The 20,874-nt window shown below is 47.6% G+C and overlaps 1 protein-coding gene across 2 annotated transcripts in view; it reads right to left on the reverse strand.

Moving 5' to 3' along the window:
• Positions 1-7,576: 7,576 nt before the first annotated feature.
• The window catches only part of Tceanc2 (transcription elongation factor A N-terminal and central domain containing 2), a 37,299-nt gene continuing 24,001 nt past the window's right edge, over positions 7,577-20,874 (reverse strand). For both annotated transcript variants that reach the window (XM_055628958.1, XM_055628959.1), the window contains exons 4-5: positions 15,668-15,861; positions 7,577-8,557 (exon numbers count right to left, since the gene is read on the reverse strand). In XM_055628958.1, the coding sequence (XP_055484933.1) occupies positions 8,369-8,557; positions 15,668-15,861 (383 nt within the window). In that variant the 3' untranslated portion in view covers positions 7,577-8,368. The remainder of the gene's footprint in view (positions 8,558-15,667; positions 15,862-20,874) is intronic.

Below are 20,874 nucleotides of genomic sequence, written 5' to 3' on the forward strand. Positions count from 1 at the left end.
CATCTCCCTGCTCTAGCTCTTCCCCTTTGGCACTTCTTCAGGCCCCTGTGCCTCACACGGAGGTGTGACCTAGAGACTCTCAGCCCTGAGGCTATCAGAGCCTGTGATCACACATCCTGCTCAGGCCATGGCCTCTTAACTATGTACTTTTAGGGTCTATTTTTATTTTTTAACCTCTCTGTGTGTGTGTGTGTGTGCGCGCGTGTCTGTCTCTGACTCTGTGTGTGTGTCTCTTTGTGTGTGTGTGTCTCTGTCTCTCTCTCTTTGTGTGTTTGTGTCTGTGTGTGTGTATCTGTGTCTGTCTTTGTGTGTGTGTGTCTCTGTCTCTGTGTGTGTCTGTTGTTTGTCTCTCTCTCTCTCTGTTTGTGTGTCTGTCTCTGTGTGTGTCTGTCTGTATCTCTGTGTGTGTGTGTGTGTGTGTCAGCGTAAATGCGTGCCATGCATGTGCTGGTGCGCAGAGGGCAGAAGAGGATGCTGAGTCCCCTGGATCTGGAGTTACAGGTAGCTGTGAGTGCCTGATACTGGGGACAGAACTCCTGTCCCCTGGACGAGCAGCAAACACTCCTAACAGCTGAACCATCTCTCAGGCCCCTGTCTACTTTATAAACTGGGGAAGGTGTACCAAGAGGCTGACTGGATCAACTGGGTGCCAAGGATGTAGTGTCCTGCTATGGGAGCTCTCCATCATGGCTAAGCGTGCCTGGCATCTTTGGCATCCAGTAAACGTGATGATCTGTGGTCTGATGATCTGTCTCCACTGGAATTCCTGACGAGTCAGAAGCTGTTTTTTGTTTTGCTTTGTTTTGTTTTGTTTTGTTTTGTTTTGTTTTGAGAGCTCTACATAGCTCTGGCTGTCCCAGAAGCACTATGGAGACCAGGCTGGGCTCCAGCTCCCACTGATCCATCTGCCTCTGCTTGCTGAGTGCTGGGATCAAAGGTGTGTGCCACCATAGCCCCTTAACCTTGGCTGTAGATGGAGTGATTCTGCTCTGCACCCCCAGGGACTTCGTTGTGAGTTTCCTGCGAGGTCTTGTCATGTACTCCTTAGGTAACTTTTCACCTCACCAGCTACCTCAAATAACACAGCTCATTTGGTGCACTCAGCATGGCTGCTTGCAGTATAGCCTGCTCCTGCTTCTAAGCCCTTTTCTGTTCTGGGCCACTATGACAGCTGGTAGCTCTGTATCAGCCAAAGCTGGAGGGGTTTAGTTTTTAGAGACAGGGTTTCTCTGTGTAACATAGCCGTGGCTGTCCTGGAACTCACTCTGTAGATAAGGCTGGCCTCGAACTCACAGAGATCCACCTGCCTCTGCCTCCTGAGTGCTGGGATCAAAGCTGTGCACCACCCCCACCCCGGCTGGGGTTGCTTTATTAATGCTAGGAGTGACTGGCAGCTATCAGGCCCTTTTCTCCGCAGAGCGCATTTCCAATGTTCTAGTGCTCTGCTCATCTGACCCGATCAGCTGATGTCGAGTATCTGCTAGGTCAGCATGTCGTCAAGATGGAACAGGTCACGGCATACTATACGTGAGCGTGCTGCAGCTCTCAGCCCCGGGGCAAGCTGGGGAATGGATACCAAGAAAGGTACACCGGTAAATGCTGAAAGGGAGCTGTTTCTGATCTTCTTTCCAACAGGTGAGGAAATAAAAACGCAGCTCAATGGCTGCATACCTGGTACCTGAGAACATCTGTGTCCATCTGGCCCAGATGCAGAGGCGGACAGAACTACTTCTCAGCCGGTCTTCTCAGCGACTGCCATCTGAGATTCCTCTGGTTTGGGCTGTGGATCAGAGAGGTGGTGACCTCCAGGCCTCCAGCCCTTAAGCCTCTAAGGATGGCATCCACGACTGCCATCCTGATCACCAGCAAGGCTGAGCATCTTCTAAAATGTTTGTTGGGAGAGTCATGTGAGCTGGTTGACAGGTAAAGAAAGGTGCTGCCGAGCCTGACAACCTGAGTTCAGCCTCTAGCACTGACAGAAAGAGAGAACTAACTCTCCTAAGTTGTCCTCTGACCTCCACAGAACATGTCACGGCATGCACCACCCAATAAATAAAGACAAAAAAATATTTTTGCTGGTTATTTTCTTTGAATACCCATAAATCACAATCATTTGCCTTTGTAAGAGATGGTCTGTTTATGGCCACTGGGATGGCTCAGAGCACAGTCAGGGCCGTTGCCTCTGAGCTCAATGGCTTGTCCAATCACTGGTACCTACATAGCAAGAGAGATGTTGTGCTCTGGCCTACACACAGACCACAGCATCATAAGATGAACTTTATTTGCCTGATTCAGTAGTTGTCTCAGAAGCTTACTTCCTCATTCTGCTAACCGAGGCCTAGTCCTGGAAGCTTCCGGCCTCCACACAATCTAACCTAGGCCTAGAATGTTTTCAGCACCTGGGACTTTCTGCTGACTAAGCTCACCCTTTTTTGTTTCTACTGTGCTCTGGGCTGGCTGGTTCAAGTGCTGGCTGTTCTGGCTCAAACTCCTCTCTCAGCTGACTGATTCAATCTGGCTTCTTTTCTTGGCCTCTGAATTGCTCTGCTTCACCTCAAACTAACTCAAACAGTCTGTTCTAATCTCCTGGCTCCTTCTCATTTTCTGGCTCATTTGGTCTTCACCTGAATTCTCTCTCTCTGCAACTTCTCTATTACTGTCACAGTAAACCCACCCCTCTCCCTCCCTCTATCTCTCCCTCCCTCCTTTCCCCTTCTCTCTCTGCATTGCCCCTTAAGTAGCTTCTGAAAGTTTCCTTCTGTGAGAGTTAGGTATATCCTATTCTGTTAAATTTTTCTCTGATTCCCCACCTTTTGTGCCACTCAATTAAACATCGCTTTCAAACTTGGGTGCTTCCTTCTACAAACTAACTTTTCCTTCAGTGTTTGGTTCTAAAGGCATGTACTATCATGCCTGGACCTGAGCTTTTCTTTACCTTATACTTGCTTTATACCAGGCTGGCCTTGAACTCAGATCTGCTTGCATCTGTCTCCTAGAATAAAGGTGTGTTTGTATTCCAGCTGGATCACACAGAACTAGAAGGTCTTTGGACGTGACCTCCTGCCAGAGCAGCCAGTTCTGAATTAACATTCCTCTACAAAGCATGTATTGCCTATACCCCAAATCAGTATGATTTAAACAACATTTAAAAGGCCAGTTTAGGGGTTGGAGAGATGACTCAGAGGTTAAGAGCACTGGTTGCTCTTCCAGAGGTCCTGAGTTCAATTCCCAGCGATCACGTGGGGGCTCACAACCATCTATAATGAGATCTGGTGCCCTCTTCTGGCGTGCAGGTGTACATGCAGACAAAACATTGTATTCATAATAAATAAAAAAAATCTTAAAAAACGGTCAGTTTATCATCTTCCTTCTTCATCAGATGCTGAGCTGGAGGCTAGAGTCTGCCATATTTATCCCATGACCTCTGTACCTAGCACATAAGAATTAAGCAGCTGTGCACCAAACGAATGATCTTGACAAGATGGAAAAACAGCATGGCTTGGACATCATGGTCCCCCTGAATCTGCAGACCAACCTACCCAGCCTGTGGATATATCCAATCCTGACAGCAACTGTATCATTCGGGGGAATTTAAAAGGAAACACCATGTCATCCAATCGAACCAGCTCTCCTCTGAAACCAAAGCTGTGTCCCCACCCCAGTGGAAGCTCCCCAGCCTTGTTTTTCCGGGTGGACTGATCCTCTCTGATTGCAGTAATGAGCAGTAACAGACTGAACCCTCATCCCACGCGGCTACAGTAAATGCATCCGAAACACACTGCCCACCTCAGAGTAAAGCTTGGAGGCCTGAGGCAGCCACAGAAGAAAACCAAAGTTGACAGCTCCCAGTTTAAGAACCTGATATTCTATAAATGAAGAAAGACCAGCAGCCTGTCCCGGCACCACTGAACGCAGTAAATGAGTTATCTGGGCCTTCTGTTATTTTTCAAACCTGGAACTCCTAATGATATCTGTTTGGGCAACTCTAAACTTCATTTGTCAAAAAAAAGGTCTCCAATTTGCTGAATCTGCAGTTGTGTTTTTCCCACTCTAGGCCTTAAACTGTTGATCGTTTTTCAAAGCTTGTTTCTCTTTATCTATTTCCGTAAGGACCGTTTTATCTTCCTGCCTCGTCAAAACCTTCTCAGGTCACCCACACGCTCGCACCAATTGCCTAAGGCCTTCAGGACCCCAGAGACGTTACAGTTCTCCAGGAACCTGAGGCTGAACGCGCCCCTCCTCTGGCCCTGCCTTCAAACCAGCCACACACTTCACACCACCCGGCTTTCACACAGCCAAGACTCCTATTTGTGCTTCCAGCCTTGCTGCCGAGATGAACTCTTCCGGGACTCTCTCCTCCTCCCTTCCCCACCCCTCAATATTTAAAACAAATGTCTCCAAGTAAACACCCGACTTGCCACATGGTAACTATTTACTTACCTGTCCTCACTGGACTGAGAGGCCCTCGAGGGGAAATTTTATCTCCTTCATTGCTGTCTCCCCAGTGCCACTCTAGTCCTTGGCATACGGAACACACTCAACATTTGTTTGTTGACCGAATGAATGAAACGAAGGAGACTTAGTCCCTACCCAAAGGACCAGGACTTAAAACTTCGATTTAAAGACTGGAAAAGGATCAGTATGCCTCTGGAGTGGGTTCTAATGGTATGGTTCCAACCAAACCGTGTATTAGACACAGACCACCCAGACTTAGAGGTAACTTCCCATCCACCTCGGGAGCAACCTTTCATTTTTAACCACCTGGAGCCCGAAAGCGGTTCATGGCCAGCAGGTGAGCAGGGGGGACAGGGCGACTAGGGAGCTGGCTGCAGCCTCCTCCTCTTCCACAGGCTCACAGCGGCTCCATTAGCGTCCGTGGAAATTCTGCTCATGCAGCCAGGAGAGAGCAGCTACCAACAGCAGCTGCTTTCCCAGTTGCCGAGATACGTCTCCGAAATCATTGCACTCTCCAGCGATCGCCGCTGAAGCCTCTCAGGCAGAAGGCAATTTGGTCTCAACCTAGCCTGGGCTCCTGAGTTAGCAGAACTCTTGGGTTGTTTATAAATGGGGCCTCGTGCCTCCGTTCTCTCCTTCCCCACTTCTCCTCCACAGAGCCAGTCCAAATGCTTCAGCTGGCCCTTGCCTCCTTCTCCCTAGCGTGTCGCCTCCAGGGCAGCTGGACCCGTCACTTGCCAGTCACCTCTTCTAAGCAGGTTATGCATCTGAACCACCCAGTCCCCCTGCAGGTGTCCTTTCCTCCAGGAAGCACTCCTTGATTTGATCAGATGCTGCTTCTGTTTGCCCACAGTTAATCATCCAACTATAAAATCAACAGCTATGGACACCAGGCTCGCTTCCTGGTGCTGGAGACTCAGCAAGGAGGAAAACAGGAACACTACTTCCTCCAGGAACAGGAAATTCTCCAAGTGGAGAGAAACGATAAACAAACAAATCAACAAATAAAATTCCATTTAAAAGCTCCCAGCCTTTAAGGGGCTGAATAGGAGGACTCACATTCAGGCTCACATTCCTGTGGGCTACATGGCAAGAGCATGTCATGACAGACATCTGAAATAACTACTGGAGAGTGAACCTCCAAGAAAAGGGAACAAAGCAGAGGCTATTTTGCAGAACTGGGGACCAAACAAACTCAGGGCCTCATACAAGCGAGGCAAGCACTCTCCCATGCCCTATGTCCTTAGACGAAGACTAGGCCAGAGTACTAGAGAATACTGCAAAGAAAGAGAAATTGGACTGATGCTCACCAGTGAAGGTGTTTCTAAAAAGAAATGGACACTTGAGTCCAGGGAGGGTGTAAACACTGAGGGTCAGAACAGGAAGTGCAAAGGCCCTGGGGCAGAGGCATGGTTGGCATATGTGTAGAAACAGTGAGGCCTGAGAAAGGGAATGTGGGAGAGGACATCAAAGAGTCATCCAGAAGCAAGGCCGTTTGGAACCCTGTAACATGCAAGATTAGGATTTTACCGCAAATGAAACAAGCCACTGGACCTTGAGTACAGAAGGGAAATGGTTTGCTTTATATTTTTAAAGGTTCATTTTCCAGCTACCAGGGGATAACAGACTACAGGGGAACCCTGAAGGGCAGAGACATCTGAAGATACATTTATTCCACAAATATTCACTGGCCGTACTGTGGACAAGTCTTATTGAACACAAGATCTCTGGCAGCAAAGAAGACTGCAGTGGGAGACAGTCATAAACTTAACCACAGAACGTATGCCCAGCCTAGAATACAACACAGAGTAGGGGCCAGGAAAGGAGACAGGCAGAGCAGTATTCCAGAAGGGCATGAGGACCTCTCAGTGGCTTCAAGAAGCCTGACAGCATGAAGACCAGCAGCCTCCAGCCTGATGGGGGAGGAGACTGGAGGAAAGCGAGAGCAGAGGAGCCCAAGAATGCACAGCCAGCCCCACCAATGGCACCAAGATGCTTGGGGTTCATCCTCAGGTGACAGACATCCTGATGGGTTTTACTGGGGGACTGATGCTGGGGTTTCCAGCTTTGACGTGTCAGTTTGTTTATAGCAGAGGGCCCAAGCTGAGGAGGGTAAGACAGGACACTATAAAGTCACCTAGGCAAAAAGAGGACAAGGTCCTGAAGTACTGGCGATGGAGAGGAGGCCGAAGAGCCGAAATGTATTCAGGAAGGAAACCCATCAGAACTGTAGGAGAGAGCTGCGGGGCCAGGCTTCTTGGGAAACTGGACAAGATGCTTCTGCTCTGTGAGCCCCGGTCTCACCTGAAGCCATGCTGGGTCTCTGCTGGGACCCACGGCTCAGCACTTAGTAACTGGTGTCAAATGCCAGGACTAGACCTGACCCACTGAGAAAACAACAACAGAACGGGCAAGGGAAGTGAACAGCGCTGAACTACAAGACCCACATCAGTCCTCGAAGACTAGACAAGACGTGCAGCGCAGGCGCCGTTAACCGCCTGCCATTTTTCCTTGTTTTCCAGCCAATCCCCATTCCTTCGGACAGTTACTTCTCCCGTCTCTGTGTCTTCCCTTCCTGCTGGAAATGTGATTCCACACACTTCAGTTTGCAGCCTGGCTTGGGTCTTGCTACCTCCCTCGGATTCTGCATGTGTGTTTGTGTGTGTTTTGAGGCAGAATCTCACTATGCAGCCCTGGCTATCTTGGAACTTGCTGTGTAGACCAGGCTGGCCTGAACTCACAGGGATCCACGTGCCTCTGCTTTTAAGGTGCTAGGATGAAAGGCATATGCCATCCCACCAGGCCTCTCTTCAATTTTTGTCCCATCAGTAACCTCACCAACCGTACCTAACCCAGAATGCCATTTGCTTTGCCCACCCCTCACTTTTTTTTTTTTTTTTTTTTTTGCTCCCAAGCTCCTCTTTCCTCCCCTTCCAACCACCCTTTTTTGTTTTGTTTTGACACAGAGTCTTGCTATGGCGTGGTATTCATTACACAGCCCAGATTGGCCTCGAACGCATGGCAATCCTTCTGCTTGACTCCCGAGTGCTGGGATGACAGGCAGGGATGACCACACTCAGCTCTGTAGAGCTCTTCAATGAGGAAACTAGACTTCTTGTTTTGGTATGTCTCAGTTTATTAATACGTTTTAAAAAGCAAATGCCATTTACATAATCATCCAAGCAGACTTGTGTAGAGTAGTTCATTGAAAATCTTCACGTATGCATTTTTCCTCCTACTGCAGTAAGTCACCGAGAGAGAAATTTCATTATGCATCTTCTACAGAGCCTGTATTCAAATAAACCCTGAGGTGCAGGGAAGCTTCAGGCCAGCTCCTCATTAGAAGCCTCAGCATGGGGGCTCGGGAGCCCATCCCCGAAGGTCTTCCAGGGAGAGCTGAAAGGCTCAGATAACTGAGCGCTGGCAAGCAGGGCCAGTCACAGGCTCCAGTGGGCTCACCCCTGGGGTAGAGCAAAGAGAACAGACAAGGGAGTTCTGAGAGGCATCGGAGCTGTCTAAACTCAGGGGGATGGACCTGAGTGAGCAGCAGCGGTAATTGAGTTTCAGTTACCTGCAGGGTGGCGAAATAAAGTGGTAACTTCATCTGCCTGGCATGGGGGAGTTTAGAGGTGTCCTTGGCAAGCTCACAGTGAAACCTGTCACCCTTCCATTGTGTTGGGTGATGGTAACGGGATGGCGCTTCCTAGTGACAGCCCTACGCGTCCCATCAGGCAGCGCCAGCGCAAGGCAGCTAATGAAGCCGCTCCCACAAGCCCGTCTCCCAGGGCCCCCCACATTCTGTCTGAAGGAACGGCACCATGGGAATATCCAGCACAGCCGACACCCGAGTCACCCAAACTCAAAAGAGTCTTTGAATGGCGGAGCGAGGCCCAGTGCTGGGCCCGTGCTCGGGTCACTTTTTGTGGCTCTGCACAAACGTGCCGAGCGGCAGAGCCCCGCTCTTCACCTGCTCCCGAATCTCGGCTCGGTGCTTTAATGTGAAGACCAGAGCTCGCACCGTCCTCCGGTATGGCCCGTTAATGAGCCGGGAGCAGAGATGAAACGTTTCCCGCTCAATATTTTCAACCAGTAGGTGATCCATCTGAAAAACAGCAAAATTATCAAATTAGGGCCTTGCGTTGCATAAGAATTAAAAGCAAGAGAGGCTGGCTAGCTCTGCTCTGGGGCCTCCATTAATCAACTGAAATTCAAGGACATCTACTTCCTGTCACAAGAGAAACAGGAAGAGCAAATTAATTCCACCCTGGCAATTAAGGAACAAGGCCATGTGCTTTGTGACAGGGACCTCATTCACAACCCCTGCCGGGTGGTAATATTTGCCATTATAACAGGAAACCGGCCTGAACTAAGCAACCGGCACCAGGCCCGGTGCCTTCCCAACCAGGAAACGGGGTCCAAGGATAATAAATCAGGGTAACGATGCATGCTTCTTTGTTTTAAAAGTGCCTTTTAACTTTCTGTAACGTTTTAGAAATGCGCCCTGGACTCTGAGATGCATATAGAGCAGTTGATAAATCACGCTCACATTTAATATCCGTAACTGATTATCATGGCTTACATTAGAGGAGAAGGTTCCCAGGTAAAGGGGGTCAAGCTGAAGAGGCAGGGCAGGACTCAGCAGAGCTCCCGTGCCTTCCCTTCAGCACAGAGGCACTTCCAGGTGGCCGAGGCTGGAAGCAGGGCAGGCCAGCTGGACAGGGCCTATAGCAGTGTGGAGGGGATCTGCCTCAGGTCCGAGCTAGCCTGAGGTCACAGACCTTATCAAAGCAAGCCAGGGACCCATGTCCCATGTGGATCCAGGCCAGCCTGGGTGGCTGGTCAGGGTCTTCCAGGCATATCCACCTTTTCAGGCCCACTTCCTAGTGGCAAAAACTGCCTTTCCCTAGGAATCACTCTGTGCTGGCTGGCTTACGTCAATTTAACACAAGCTAATCTAAAAGCTAATTTTGGGGGGGGGGAAACTGTAATGAAGCCAACACCAGCATAACAGCAGGCTGCAGGCAAGCCCACAGGGCATTTTCTTTACTTTTCTTCTTTTTTCTTTTTGGTTTTTCAAGACTGGGTTTCTCCGTATAGTCCTGGCTGTCCTGGAACTCAGTGTGTAGACCAGGCTGGCCTTAAACTCAGAGATCTGCCTGCCTCTGCCTCCTCCCAAGTGCAGAAATTAATGGTGTGTGCCACCAAACCTCGCTGTAAAGCATTTTCTTATTTCGTGATTGATGAGGGAGGGACCAGCCCTCTGTGGGTGGTGCCACCCTGGGCTGGTGGTCCTGGGTTCTATAAGGAAGCAGGCTGAGCAAGCCATGAGGAGTAAGCCAGTGAGCAGCACCCCTCCATGGGCTCTGTACCAGCTCCTGCTTCCAGGTTTCTGCCTGTTTTGAGTTCCTCCCTTACTGGAATGTGATTCAGGCCAGGAAGACCAAATAAATCCTTCCCTCCCAGGTCGCTTCTGGTCAGTGTTTTATCACAGCAACTGTGACCCTAAGACACACCGCTGTGCTGGTACGTCAGGCTTAAGCGAACAGCCTGCCCCTATTCCCAGAAAAAAAAATTAGTGCAAAAGACCATGAGTTCTTTAGGCTGCAACAACGTCCTCCGCGTCCCTTTGTTATAATATGTGAGTTCTTCAAAACAGGAATACCATTTATTTACTAATTTATTGATTCATGCTGACCATACTCATACTTGGTATATGCTCTAGCACTGGGCTGTCTGTGTTCATAGCCAGAACACTTTTTTGCTTCTCACATCCTCTCCAGTCCTTCCCCAGCATTTAGCGTGAGCTGCTATGCTGGGCTTGGTAAGGGTCTCTACTGCTCTGAGAAACACCACGACCAAAGCAACTTGGGGAGGAAAGGGTTTATTTGGCTCTCATACCTCACGTCACTGTTCATCATCAAAGGAAGTCAGGAAGTGGGAGGCAGAAGCCTATGCAGAGATAACGAAGGAGTGCTGTTTACTGGCCTGCTCGGCCTGTTTTCTTCTAGCACCAGGACCACCAGCCCCAGGGGCGGCACCAGTTATAGTGGACAGGGCCCTCCCACACCAATCACTCATTTAAAAAACTGCCCTGTAGGCTTGCCCATAGTGAATAGGTGAATTTGGTGGGGTCATTTTTAGCCAGCACAAGTATGTACTGCACTTTGCAAAACACACACAGACACACACACCCGAGAGAGAGAGAGATTGAGAGAGAGAAATACGCATGTAACACACATGGACATATAGCCATAGGGCATCAGAGCCAGGCATGGTGGTGTACATCCTAACTCTTAGGAGGCCAAGGCAGGACAAGCTTAAGTTCAAGACTGGCCAGAGCCTCACTGAAAGATCAAAATATAAGCAAACAGAAAACCAAACCCCAGACCTGGGTAGCATGACAGGTGCTATGGCAGGATGTGATGGGAAGCAGGGAGCATCAATTCTCATGCTCTCTGCCAAATCCAGGCCAATCAGAGGAAAGAAATAAAGAAGGCATCTGTGCTGCCACCCGCAGATAAAGCCCATCACTCCCTGCTCTGTTCAGGTTTACTGCACCAAGTGAAGGGTACTTTTGACTGGCCCAAACCTGCTTAATGTTGACCCTATCCCTGCGGGTCCCAGCCTGGTACTTTAAGTGAAAGATGGGTGCTTCTGGGTGAACGATTCAGTCTCTTGGGACCATAAGAAAAAGATATTTTGCTGTGAGGTATATTTGCTGAATGAGAATGGGAACAAGAACCCTGGCCCTAAAACCTGAGGTGCCCTGTGCAGTCACTGGATCCTGTCTTTGTATATCACTCATGGTCTCTGTGCTGGCTGTCAACTTGACCCACGCGAGAGTCAACCAGGAAGAGGGAACCCTGGTGGAGGGAATGCCTCCATTAGGTTGGGAGATAAAAGCCAAATAAACCCTGCCTCTCTAAGTTGCTTTTCATCGTAGTGTTTACTGCAGCAACAAGAGGCAAACTAAGACAGCCTCTGTCCCACGGGACTCTGCGCCCCTCCTGTACCATGCGCTCAGTTCTCTCCCTGTCCCACACAACTCTCTACCCACAACTTGCACTTCTTTGTTCCCATTTCTGTGATAGAGAATCTGATTTGCTGCCCTATCTCTGTGTGCCTGGGGTGGAGTGTGTATTATTCAGTGGTCCAATTCTGAAGCAACCGGCTAGCGCTGGGGGAATATATCGGACAGCAAGCGGTGCTCTCAGGAGTGGGCTTGACAGGAAACGGCTCCACAATCCATCGCCACGCCTGTGAAGTCCCCTGAGTGTATCCTTAGTGCAAACCTCCCCATGCTACTGTAGCTGGCCGCCTCTGGAGCGGACCTCCTCCCCGGGACTTGTTTCCTAACTTTCGGTGCCCAGCTCAGGGGTAGGCATGTAGTAAGTGATCAAGCAGTATCTGCTGAGTGACCACCCTTTCTCCCTGCCCACACCTCCCTCTTCTCCTGCTCTTTTCATGGTATCGTTCCCACAGCAGAAAAAAGTAACTTAGAGCTGGGCGGTGGTGACACACGAATCTTTAATTCCAGCACCTGGGAGGAAGAAGCAGGTGGATCTCTGTGAGTTCGAGGCTAGCCTGGTCTACAGAGTTCCAAGACAAGCCTATACAGAGAAACTCTGTCTCGAAAACAAACAAATAAACAAAAAAACAAAACAAAACAAAACAAAAAGGGAAAAAGTAAATTACAGTTTCATTTTACTTGTGTTTTCTAGTTCATAAGATTCTCCCCTCACAGCATGGAGCTCATCTCTTTCACACGACCTTCCTGAATTCCCAGGTCAGGCTGTTGCGAGTACACCACAACTGTTCCCAAGGATCACTGCCTCCGCCTGCCTTGGAGTTTTCTTAGTCACTCACAGACACTAAGCTGGGGGACAGTGAGCTGTGCGGGACAGGGAGGCAATTCTTTATGCTGTGTCCTCCCCGTGACGTAGCAGATCCATAGTGTTGAACTGAGCATTCACTGGAGGCAAACATTACATGTGTACACAGTTCCCACACTTCTTTTTTGACCACTGAATACATTTGTGAGAGCGCTGGTCAAAGCCAGGGGAGCAGTCTGAACCCATGAAACAAAGAAAAAGAAAAACAAAACAAAAAAACCTCCTTAACAGTCCCGTGTGAGAACACACCCCTGAGCTGGACCTCATTAGCACCATCTGCGACCAACCGGGCCGCCAACCAGTGTCCCAACTCTTAATGACATGGCTCACTTTAGAATCAGGTTCATTTTTTTAATGACATAATAGGAAAATGAGCCCAGGCTGTGAGGCAGGAAGGAGAGTGGATAATGAGGAAGGGGAAGGAAGAGAGCGACACTGCAGGGATGCTCACACAGGGAAGATCTGAAGGATAGGGATGAGCAGAGAGGACCCGGAAGGGAGAGCATAAAGGGATGGGGTCTGGGCTTCAACAACAGCCATTTTATTCATCTGGCCCATTATTCCAGGAACAAGGAAGTAATCCATGAACGTGGAAAGCAAATTCTGCAGCGTGATAAAGAGAGATCCTTTGGTGGTGCACACTCGTCACACATGACTTTCACAGTTAAAGCATGAACTGAGACAGAAACATGGGAGACTCGGGATTTGCAAAAACACATGCTAGGATAAATAGAAAAAGTTTCAGTCAGTGGGCCGGGAACTTAGCTTTATACTAATGTGTGATAGAGTGCATTTATAGAGCCATGAGGTCTGATTGGGACGAAGCCGTTTCTTTCAAAGATTAGGATTAGGTAGGTCATGGATTCACCTCAATACAGGAACGACAGGTGCGAAGGTTAACCTATGTAATTTTGTAAAAGAATTCGTGTTAATTTTTTGGATATAATGAAAATAACAAAAATACCAACAAAGACTGTTTATGGAAGGTACACAGGCTGTTTGCTTTTCTTTTTTGGGTCAAGGAAGACAATAGGATACTTTAAATTTTTGAAATTTACTCATTGGGAACAAAACTATTCAGCTACACTGAACCTGATACATTTTTTCTGATTATGTTGGAAAAGCACTAACGAATGTATCACTTTTTAAACTTCGCTTTGTAACACTTGAGTGCTTACCACTTGATGTGCCATTTAAAGGATAATTAATGGATAAACTAAAAGGATAATTATTATGGAGTTTAATATAGCAGGCAAACTGCTCATTAATCCTTACAAGCATGGCTTCGTTATTATCATTTACTTAAAAAGATACCACAGGGAGCTGGTATTTACCACCACATTAACTACGCATTATAGACGGCACTGTACGTTTCGGCAGTAATCCTGGTTTATTTAAAAAATTAGCTTTATTTAAAATATCGAGTCCGTTGGTTAATCGATACTCTGGAAAATTACTTATAACTTCCACACTTTCTCTCTTCTTGATTCATATGCCAAAGCTTCCTTGAGGAAAAGTTAAGCTACCTTACAGCATGGTCTCTGCTCTATCAGACAGACAGCAAAAGTCACACACACGAAAAATAAAGATGTACGGAACAGGATATACAAGATGACACTAATTGAGATTGAGCAAGGTTCAAGAGACAACACAAATGTAAATAATTATGTCAATTTTCTGGGACGTTATTTAAATAATCAATAAAAATATCTTATGGGACATTTGGCAAATAATTTGCCGTAAATAAATCTTGGATAACCACAGCTTGTCTTGACATTTCATTAAAAACTATAATAATTCACCGGAAAAGGAAGTGGACCAAATTGTTAACAACACGATGTCTAGGTGCGACATTCCGTGGCGACTATTTTTTCCCCTGTATCTTTTTTATTTGATATTATAAGTTTGCATAAAAAAAAAAACAAGTCTTTCTTTTAAAAGTGTAAATAATACACTGTAGATTCATTTACTTTCCATCATAACTAAGACAGAGAGGAAATGCAGCAACAGATCTAGCACTTAGGGTACACTCTCAATCCCTTCCTTTGAAAGCTTTTGCTGTCATTTGCCCGAATGGAAAGGGTGTGCGTGATGTGTGTGGACACACATGGTAAGACATGCCACGGTCAGGGAACAACTTTATGGAGTCACTTCTCTCCTTCCATCTTTAGATACATTTCCAGGATCCAAATCAAGGTGTCAGGCTTGGACCACCAGTGTCTTCACCCAGGGAACCATCTATCTGTTTTTTCATAGTATTGCTTTCTTTATTTTGAGACAGTGTCTCACTATGTAGCCCAAGCTGGCCTTGAATCTACAGATCTGCCTGCCTCTCCCTTCACAGTGCTGGGATCAAAGGTGTACGCCACCATCCCTGGTTCAAAATTAGTATTATTATTAATGAGCAAAATCTTTTCCAGCATGTACTCCTCAAACCAATACTATCACCTGGGCTTTCAGCTGTGGGGTTAATAGAGAATATGCCTATTGAGTTGATTTTATGCCACAGATTTGAAAGGACAGGAAAATACTGAAGGAATTTTCTTTCTTGCCACTGATATTTTACAGCATTTCAAATTTTTAGTTCAGTAGAAGAGAAAGCATTGAAATTGAAAGAAACCAACATTCATAAAATAACTTTTTGTTTGTCTGTTTGTTTCATGAGAGGGTTTCTCTGTGTAGCCCTGGCTATCCTGGAACTGGCTCTGTAGACCAGGCTGACCTCACTCATAGAGATCCACCTGCCTCTGCCTTCCAGTGCCCCACCACCTCCCAATCATGAAATGACTTCTAACCAGCAGGCACCGTAGACTCCTCTTTAATGTAAACAGTCCATTTGACTTTCCCAGGAACCTAGGTGGTGGAGTCTCCTTTCACAGGTGAGAACAGCCCGACAATGCTGAGGAATGGGCCTGAGCTCCACACCGAGCACCTGAGCTGGAGTCTGGGTCTTGGCATTTCCAAAGCCAACATGCAACCGTGTCTCCTCAAATGCTTGCAAATCCAGAATCCAAACTTTTACTCATATGCATGTGTCTGTGGTCATGTGCCTGTGAACTGTGAGTTCCTAAAAGACCAGAAGAGGGGTTCAGATTTCCTGGATCTGTAGTGATGCGGCTGGTTGTGAGCCACCCAATGGGGTGCTGGGAAACAAACTTGAGTCCTCTGCAAGAAAATCAACTAGTGCTCTTAACTGTAGAGCCCTCTCCAGCTCCAAGAACGCTTGCAGACTAGGCCTGCATGGAGATGAGGGCTCACCATGGGAAGACAGGCTCATTTAATCAGGAGCCCCCACAATCACATTCCAAGCAGAGCCTTACCTTCAATTCCAAAGCTTCTGAAAGTAATCTCTGGGCATTTTTTCGAAACGACTCAGTTTTTGGATCACTTCGGACTTCAATAGAAGGTTTATCCAAATGTTTTTCAATGAAAGTTTTCCATTCAGTGTAAACTTCTTTGGCGAGACAAGCCACTTCTGGGTCTGAGTGCCTGCGCGTCTTGTTCACAATGTGGCCTAGAACAGGAGAGAACGAGAAGGAGATATAGTTCTGGAAAATACAAGGCTCCATAGGCTGATGTGTGGCCCTCAGGGTCACTCACATATTCAAGGATGCAAAGACTTCTGTGCAGGCAAGGTTTGTTTCATGCGGGTGAAATGAGACAATTTCTGGGGGGGAACTGAACTGGCCCGGGTAGCCAGTCATAAAGTAGAGTCAGAAAGAACAAAGAAGGCCAAGTGTGGTGGCGCACACCTTTAATCCCAGCGCTCAGGAGGCAGAGGCAGCAGATCTGGATGAGTTCAAGAGCAGCCTTCCTGAGTTTCAGGCCAGAAAGTGAGACACTGTCTCAAGAAACAACAACAAAAGAGTAAGTTTCCAAAATTGCAATAAAAGCGAATGAATTAAGCATTTATGTTCCTTGGAGTCTTACTGTATTTTAAGTAAAAAAATTAGTCCTATTTATTAAAAGAATACTCCTGCGTGGGTGTGGGTGCTACCTGCAGAAGTGGACATGCTGGCTGGGTTGTCCGGTGTGCCTGGGGCTAAAGGCTGGCGTTAGGATGCCTTTCTCAGCCGCTTCTCCATCTAGTCATTAGGAGTTAATTTATTTATGCTTATGTTCATATGTCTATGTGCACCCTATGTGTATCTGCTGCCTGTGAAGGTCAAGAGAAGAGGTCAGCTGGGCGTGGTGGTGCACACCTTTAGTCCCAGCACTCAGGGAGGCAGAGGTAGGTGAACTGCCTGGTCTACAAAGTGTCCAGGATAGTCAAGGCTACACAGAGAAACCCTGTCTCGAAGAGAGAGGGGTGCGGTGGGGTGGGGGAGGGTCAGAGCCTCTGGAATGGCATCACAGACAGCTGTGAGACACTATGTGGCTACTGTGGGTTTGGTTCCCTGCATGAGCACCGAGTGCTCTTAGTCACCGAGCCATCTCTCCAGCCCCTCTCACCTTAGAGTTTGAGACAGGGTCTGTTACTCAAGCTGAAGCCGACTGCTTTAGTTAGACTCACGACTCCTGTTTCTGCCCTTCAGCTGCCACACCTGGCTGTGTGGGTTCTGGGGGTTCAAGCGTAGGTTCTCCTGCTTTCCCAGCAAACACTTTACCCATCAAGACATCCCCCCGCCCAGACTCTAAAAGAACATTTTTTATCCAACTAATAGGAAAAGATTGACAGCAAACATTTTGTAGGCCTCGATTCAAAAACAACTACCAGTGGCTCAACTGTGCAAAGAAAGGCCGACAGGGACTTAACAGGGTGGGGGTAAGCTGCCAACACCTGAATCCTGTCCCCCTTGAGTGGGACTCTGAGACAAAGTCCCTGACAGCTCTGCCTATGACTAGATATACTCGCCTCCCTCAAAAGAAAAATAGGAACCACAATCTAACTGGCCATTCACAGCTAAGCCCAGGCTCTAGGAAACCTGTGATGGAGGAGGAAGTCACAGAAGAAGCAAACACATTGGGAACCTGGACTTCTGTAAGATGGCACACAGGGCTTCTCCCAGCCAATGGTGCTGCTCACAAAAGGAAAGCTTCGGGTTCTGAGTTGTGACTACCAAATGGACGTGTGACTCAAACCCTGGACAGACGCATATAAAGGGTGTTTTGAAGTAAAGGAGAGCATGGAAATGCACCAAATATTAAATTGTACTAGGCAGCTGTTACTTTGGTTAGGCAGGAAAACCATGTTTTCATGCACTACAGACAATGTAGATGCTGCAGAGCCGCACACTGAAGTGTGGAGCCGTGGTGTCTGGTGAGTTCAGGAGCCCTTAGCGCTGCCGAGCACGGTGGCTAGGGCAGCCTCTGTCGTGTGTAGTGTATTGATTTAGTGTGCTGCACCTGTGTGTGTGTGTGTACCATGGGGCACACATGGGGGTCAGAGGGCAACCTGTGGGAGCTGGCACTCTCCCTCCACCACGTGGGTCCCAGAGACGGAACTCAGATTGTCAGGCTGGGTGACAAGTGCCTGTATTCGCTGAGCCATCTCTACCCTGTATTTTCTATTTTAAAGATGTTTCCCCTGTAACATTAATTTAATTATTTCACTCTTCTACACACTCTTTCACGTGAGTCCCTTTATAATCTGCTACCCTCCCACCCACTTCCTAAGCCTCATTTCCAGCTACCCCCTTCTGGTTATCCTACACCAGCTACTTTTAGCTCCTAAAATGCTTGAACCTTTTTCTTGTCTCTTTACTCTGGAACACACACCCCTATAGGCACTCTGCCTGCCTAGAACACATTCATCCCTGAAGCTGGCTAGCTTTCAGCTTTTAAGACGCATCCAGGGCCCCCTCTTCCAGGAAGTCTTCCTTAGTTACCAGGGCTTTTCAGGCACTCTGCCCTGAGCCTTGTGCTCACTACAGTGACCACTATTGTACACAGTACCTATCTGCCGGGGGGGGGGGGGGGGGGGGGGGGGGGGGGGCGGATGGGGGAGGGGGCACACTCTTATCCGGGTCTCCATCAGTGAGCACGGTGGCAGGAGCACGCTGGCTGAGACCCACAGGAAGAGCTGCATGGATGGGACTAAAGTACGCAACAGAAGAGCCGACTGAAGGGGAATATACACAGGAAAGAGACACACAAAACACCAGCAGAGAAACTGACTGGAGTGTGGCTAGTGACATTAACTTGACTGGAGTGCAAGCTAGTGACATTAACACCCAGGGTTGGCGGCAGGACAGCAGAAGGGCATGTCCTTGGTCACCTCTCAAGCTTGACACCAGCCTGGGCTACACGAGACCGTATTCTGAAACACGAAAAACAAAAGAAGATACTGTAGATTTAACAGGATCGCAATTAAAAACAGACAAACCACAGTAGGTGGTTTTCATGAGAACACAACCAAGTATTTCTAGACTAACTGTGGAACTATGTGGCACAGAGCATAAAATACTATTTTGAAACAGAGAGGTTAACCTGCTACAAATACCCTTCCTTTTGTTTGTTTTTGTTTTTTTTGTGACAGGGTTCCTCTGTAGCTTTGGCTGTCCTGGACTCTTTGTAGTCCAGGCTGGCCTCGAACTCACAGAGATCCACCTGCCTTTGCCTCCCTGAGTGCTGGAATTACAGGCATGTAGCACCACACCTGGCTTACAAATAGCCTTCTTGGGGGCTGGAGAGATGGCTCAGAAGTTAAGAACACTCGCTGTTCTTCCAAAGGAGAGATGACTAGGAGGTTAAGAACAGTCGCTGTTCTTCCAAATGAGAGATGACTCAGAGGTTAAGAACACTTGCTGTTCTTCCAAAGATCCTGAGTTCAATTCCCAGCAACCACAGGGTGGCTCATAACCATCTATAGTGAGATCTGGTGTGCAGGCAGAATGTTGTATTGATATTAAATAAATAAATCTTAAACAAAAAAAAATAGCCTTCTAAGGTATCAGAACACATTATAAAGCAACACTACTTAAAATTACACAGACCAGCACTAGAATGAATGGATGAATCTATGAAATAAAAAGAAGGCTCAGGAACATAACTATTTCAGAGTCTAAATACTAGTCACTCCTACTAGTTACTCAGGAGGCAGAGGCAGGAGGATGGTTCACTTCAGCCCGAGTTTGAGAGCAGCTTAGGTGACATAGCAATATCCTATGTAAAAGAGAGGGGAAGCACAGGTTTAATACAAAATACAAGAGTTACTGGACAAATGGAAGCAGAGATTTCAGTTTGGGAAGCAGTCAAACCACTTCCCCAGTTTTGCCAAATGCACAGCCCAGAACGGCTCGATTCACTATTCTCTGAATTTGCAAAGGGCCGTTTGTACAAGGTTCTACACCATGCACTAGCGATGCGGAAACTATCCTCCGTTTAAGAGGTTCTCTGAGCAGAATCCTGGAGATGAACGAAGATCACAGCAACATAACAGTAACTTCACAGTCTAAATGGTTATTCATGAAGGGTTCTTCTCTGTCTTTCTACTGACCACGGAGAATAGCACATGAACACTCATCACTCATAGCAGGAAAGAACACAGCAGTCCTTTGACACGGCAGAAGGTGTTCTCCAGCTACAAAATGCTCAGGAGAGTGTTTCTCAACAGCTAAGGGCAGAACTCCCTCTGCACTCTCTCCTTCCTAAAGGCGGAGTCCTTGAGTTTATTCACTCAGCAGTTTCGGAGGCTGCTGGTCAATGTTGAAATGCTAAAACACACAGATGATGGCTGCAAGTGTGACGAAGGGGGGGTGCATGTGCTTAGAATTCGAGGCGACGGTTTCCAGCACCAAAATGAGAAAAACATAAAAATACAAAGAGAAAAAAGACGTTGCGAGACTCAGGCACCTTGACTGAAGGCACTGTCACAGCTACCAAGAATCTGCTTTATGCCTGGCCCTGGGGTCAGAGGTGAACAGGGGACAGTCCTCAGAGGTTAGCTTTCACTCACCTGTCAATGTGTGCAAGGAACACACATGAATGGAAACATTCACCTTAGTGATGTCTGACAAAGAGCCAGGAACAACTTGCGAGCTTACCATAAAGGGTTCAACTTATTAAAAATTACGTCCATTCCAACGATAACAAGTGCACAGTTGCTACAAACTGGAGTAAGTACGCTGCACAGGCCAGTAGATACCCGTAACGCAGGGCTCAGGAGGTGAGGCAGGCCTGGGCTAGCCAGTAAGAGCGTGTCTCAAGAAAAGCCACACTACCAAAACTCCAAACACAACGGAACACAAAAAAAGCAAATACTCATACAGTTCTAGAGGTAGCCATGGAAAGATAATTGCTTCTCTCAAGTCAAGTAAAAACAGCAGGAGAGTATGTTCAGTGTGAGCCAATATTTGTTTTTAAAATTACATACGTAGATACATGTCAACACCGTATTTGTTTATATGCAGAGAAAAGTCTTATGGAATCCTGTGTTCTCCATGTATGAGAACACGAGATGCAGTGCCCCGGGTCAAATCCAAGGCGCCCTCTGTCCTGGCACTGCTGAGCCTCTCTGAGGCACAGAGACTGGGGCCTTCCTCCTGAGCTAGTCCTTCTTCTTGGATACTGCCTGTCACCTTGAGGG

This window comes from Psammomys obesus, unplaced genomic scaffold (assembly GCF_907164565.1).
Source record: "Psammomys obesus unplaced genomic scaffold, mPsaObe1.curated_primary_1811, whole genome shotgun sequence".
NCBI classification, from domain to species: Eukaryota; Metazoa; Chordata; class Mammalia; order Rodentia; family Muridae; genus Psammomys; species Psammomys obesus.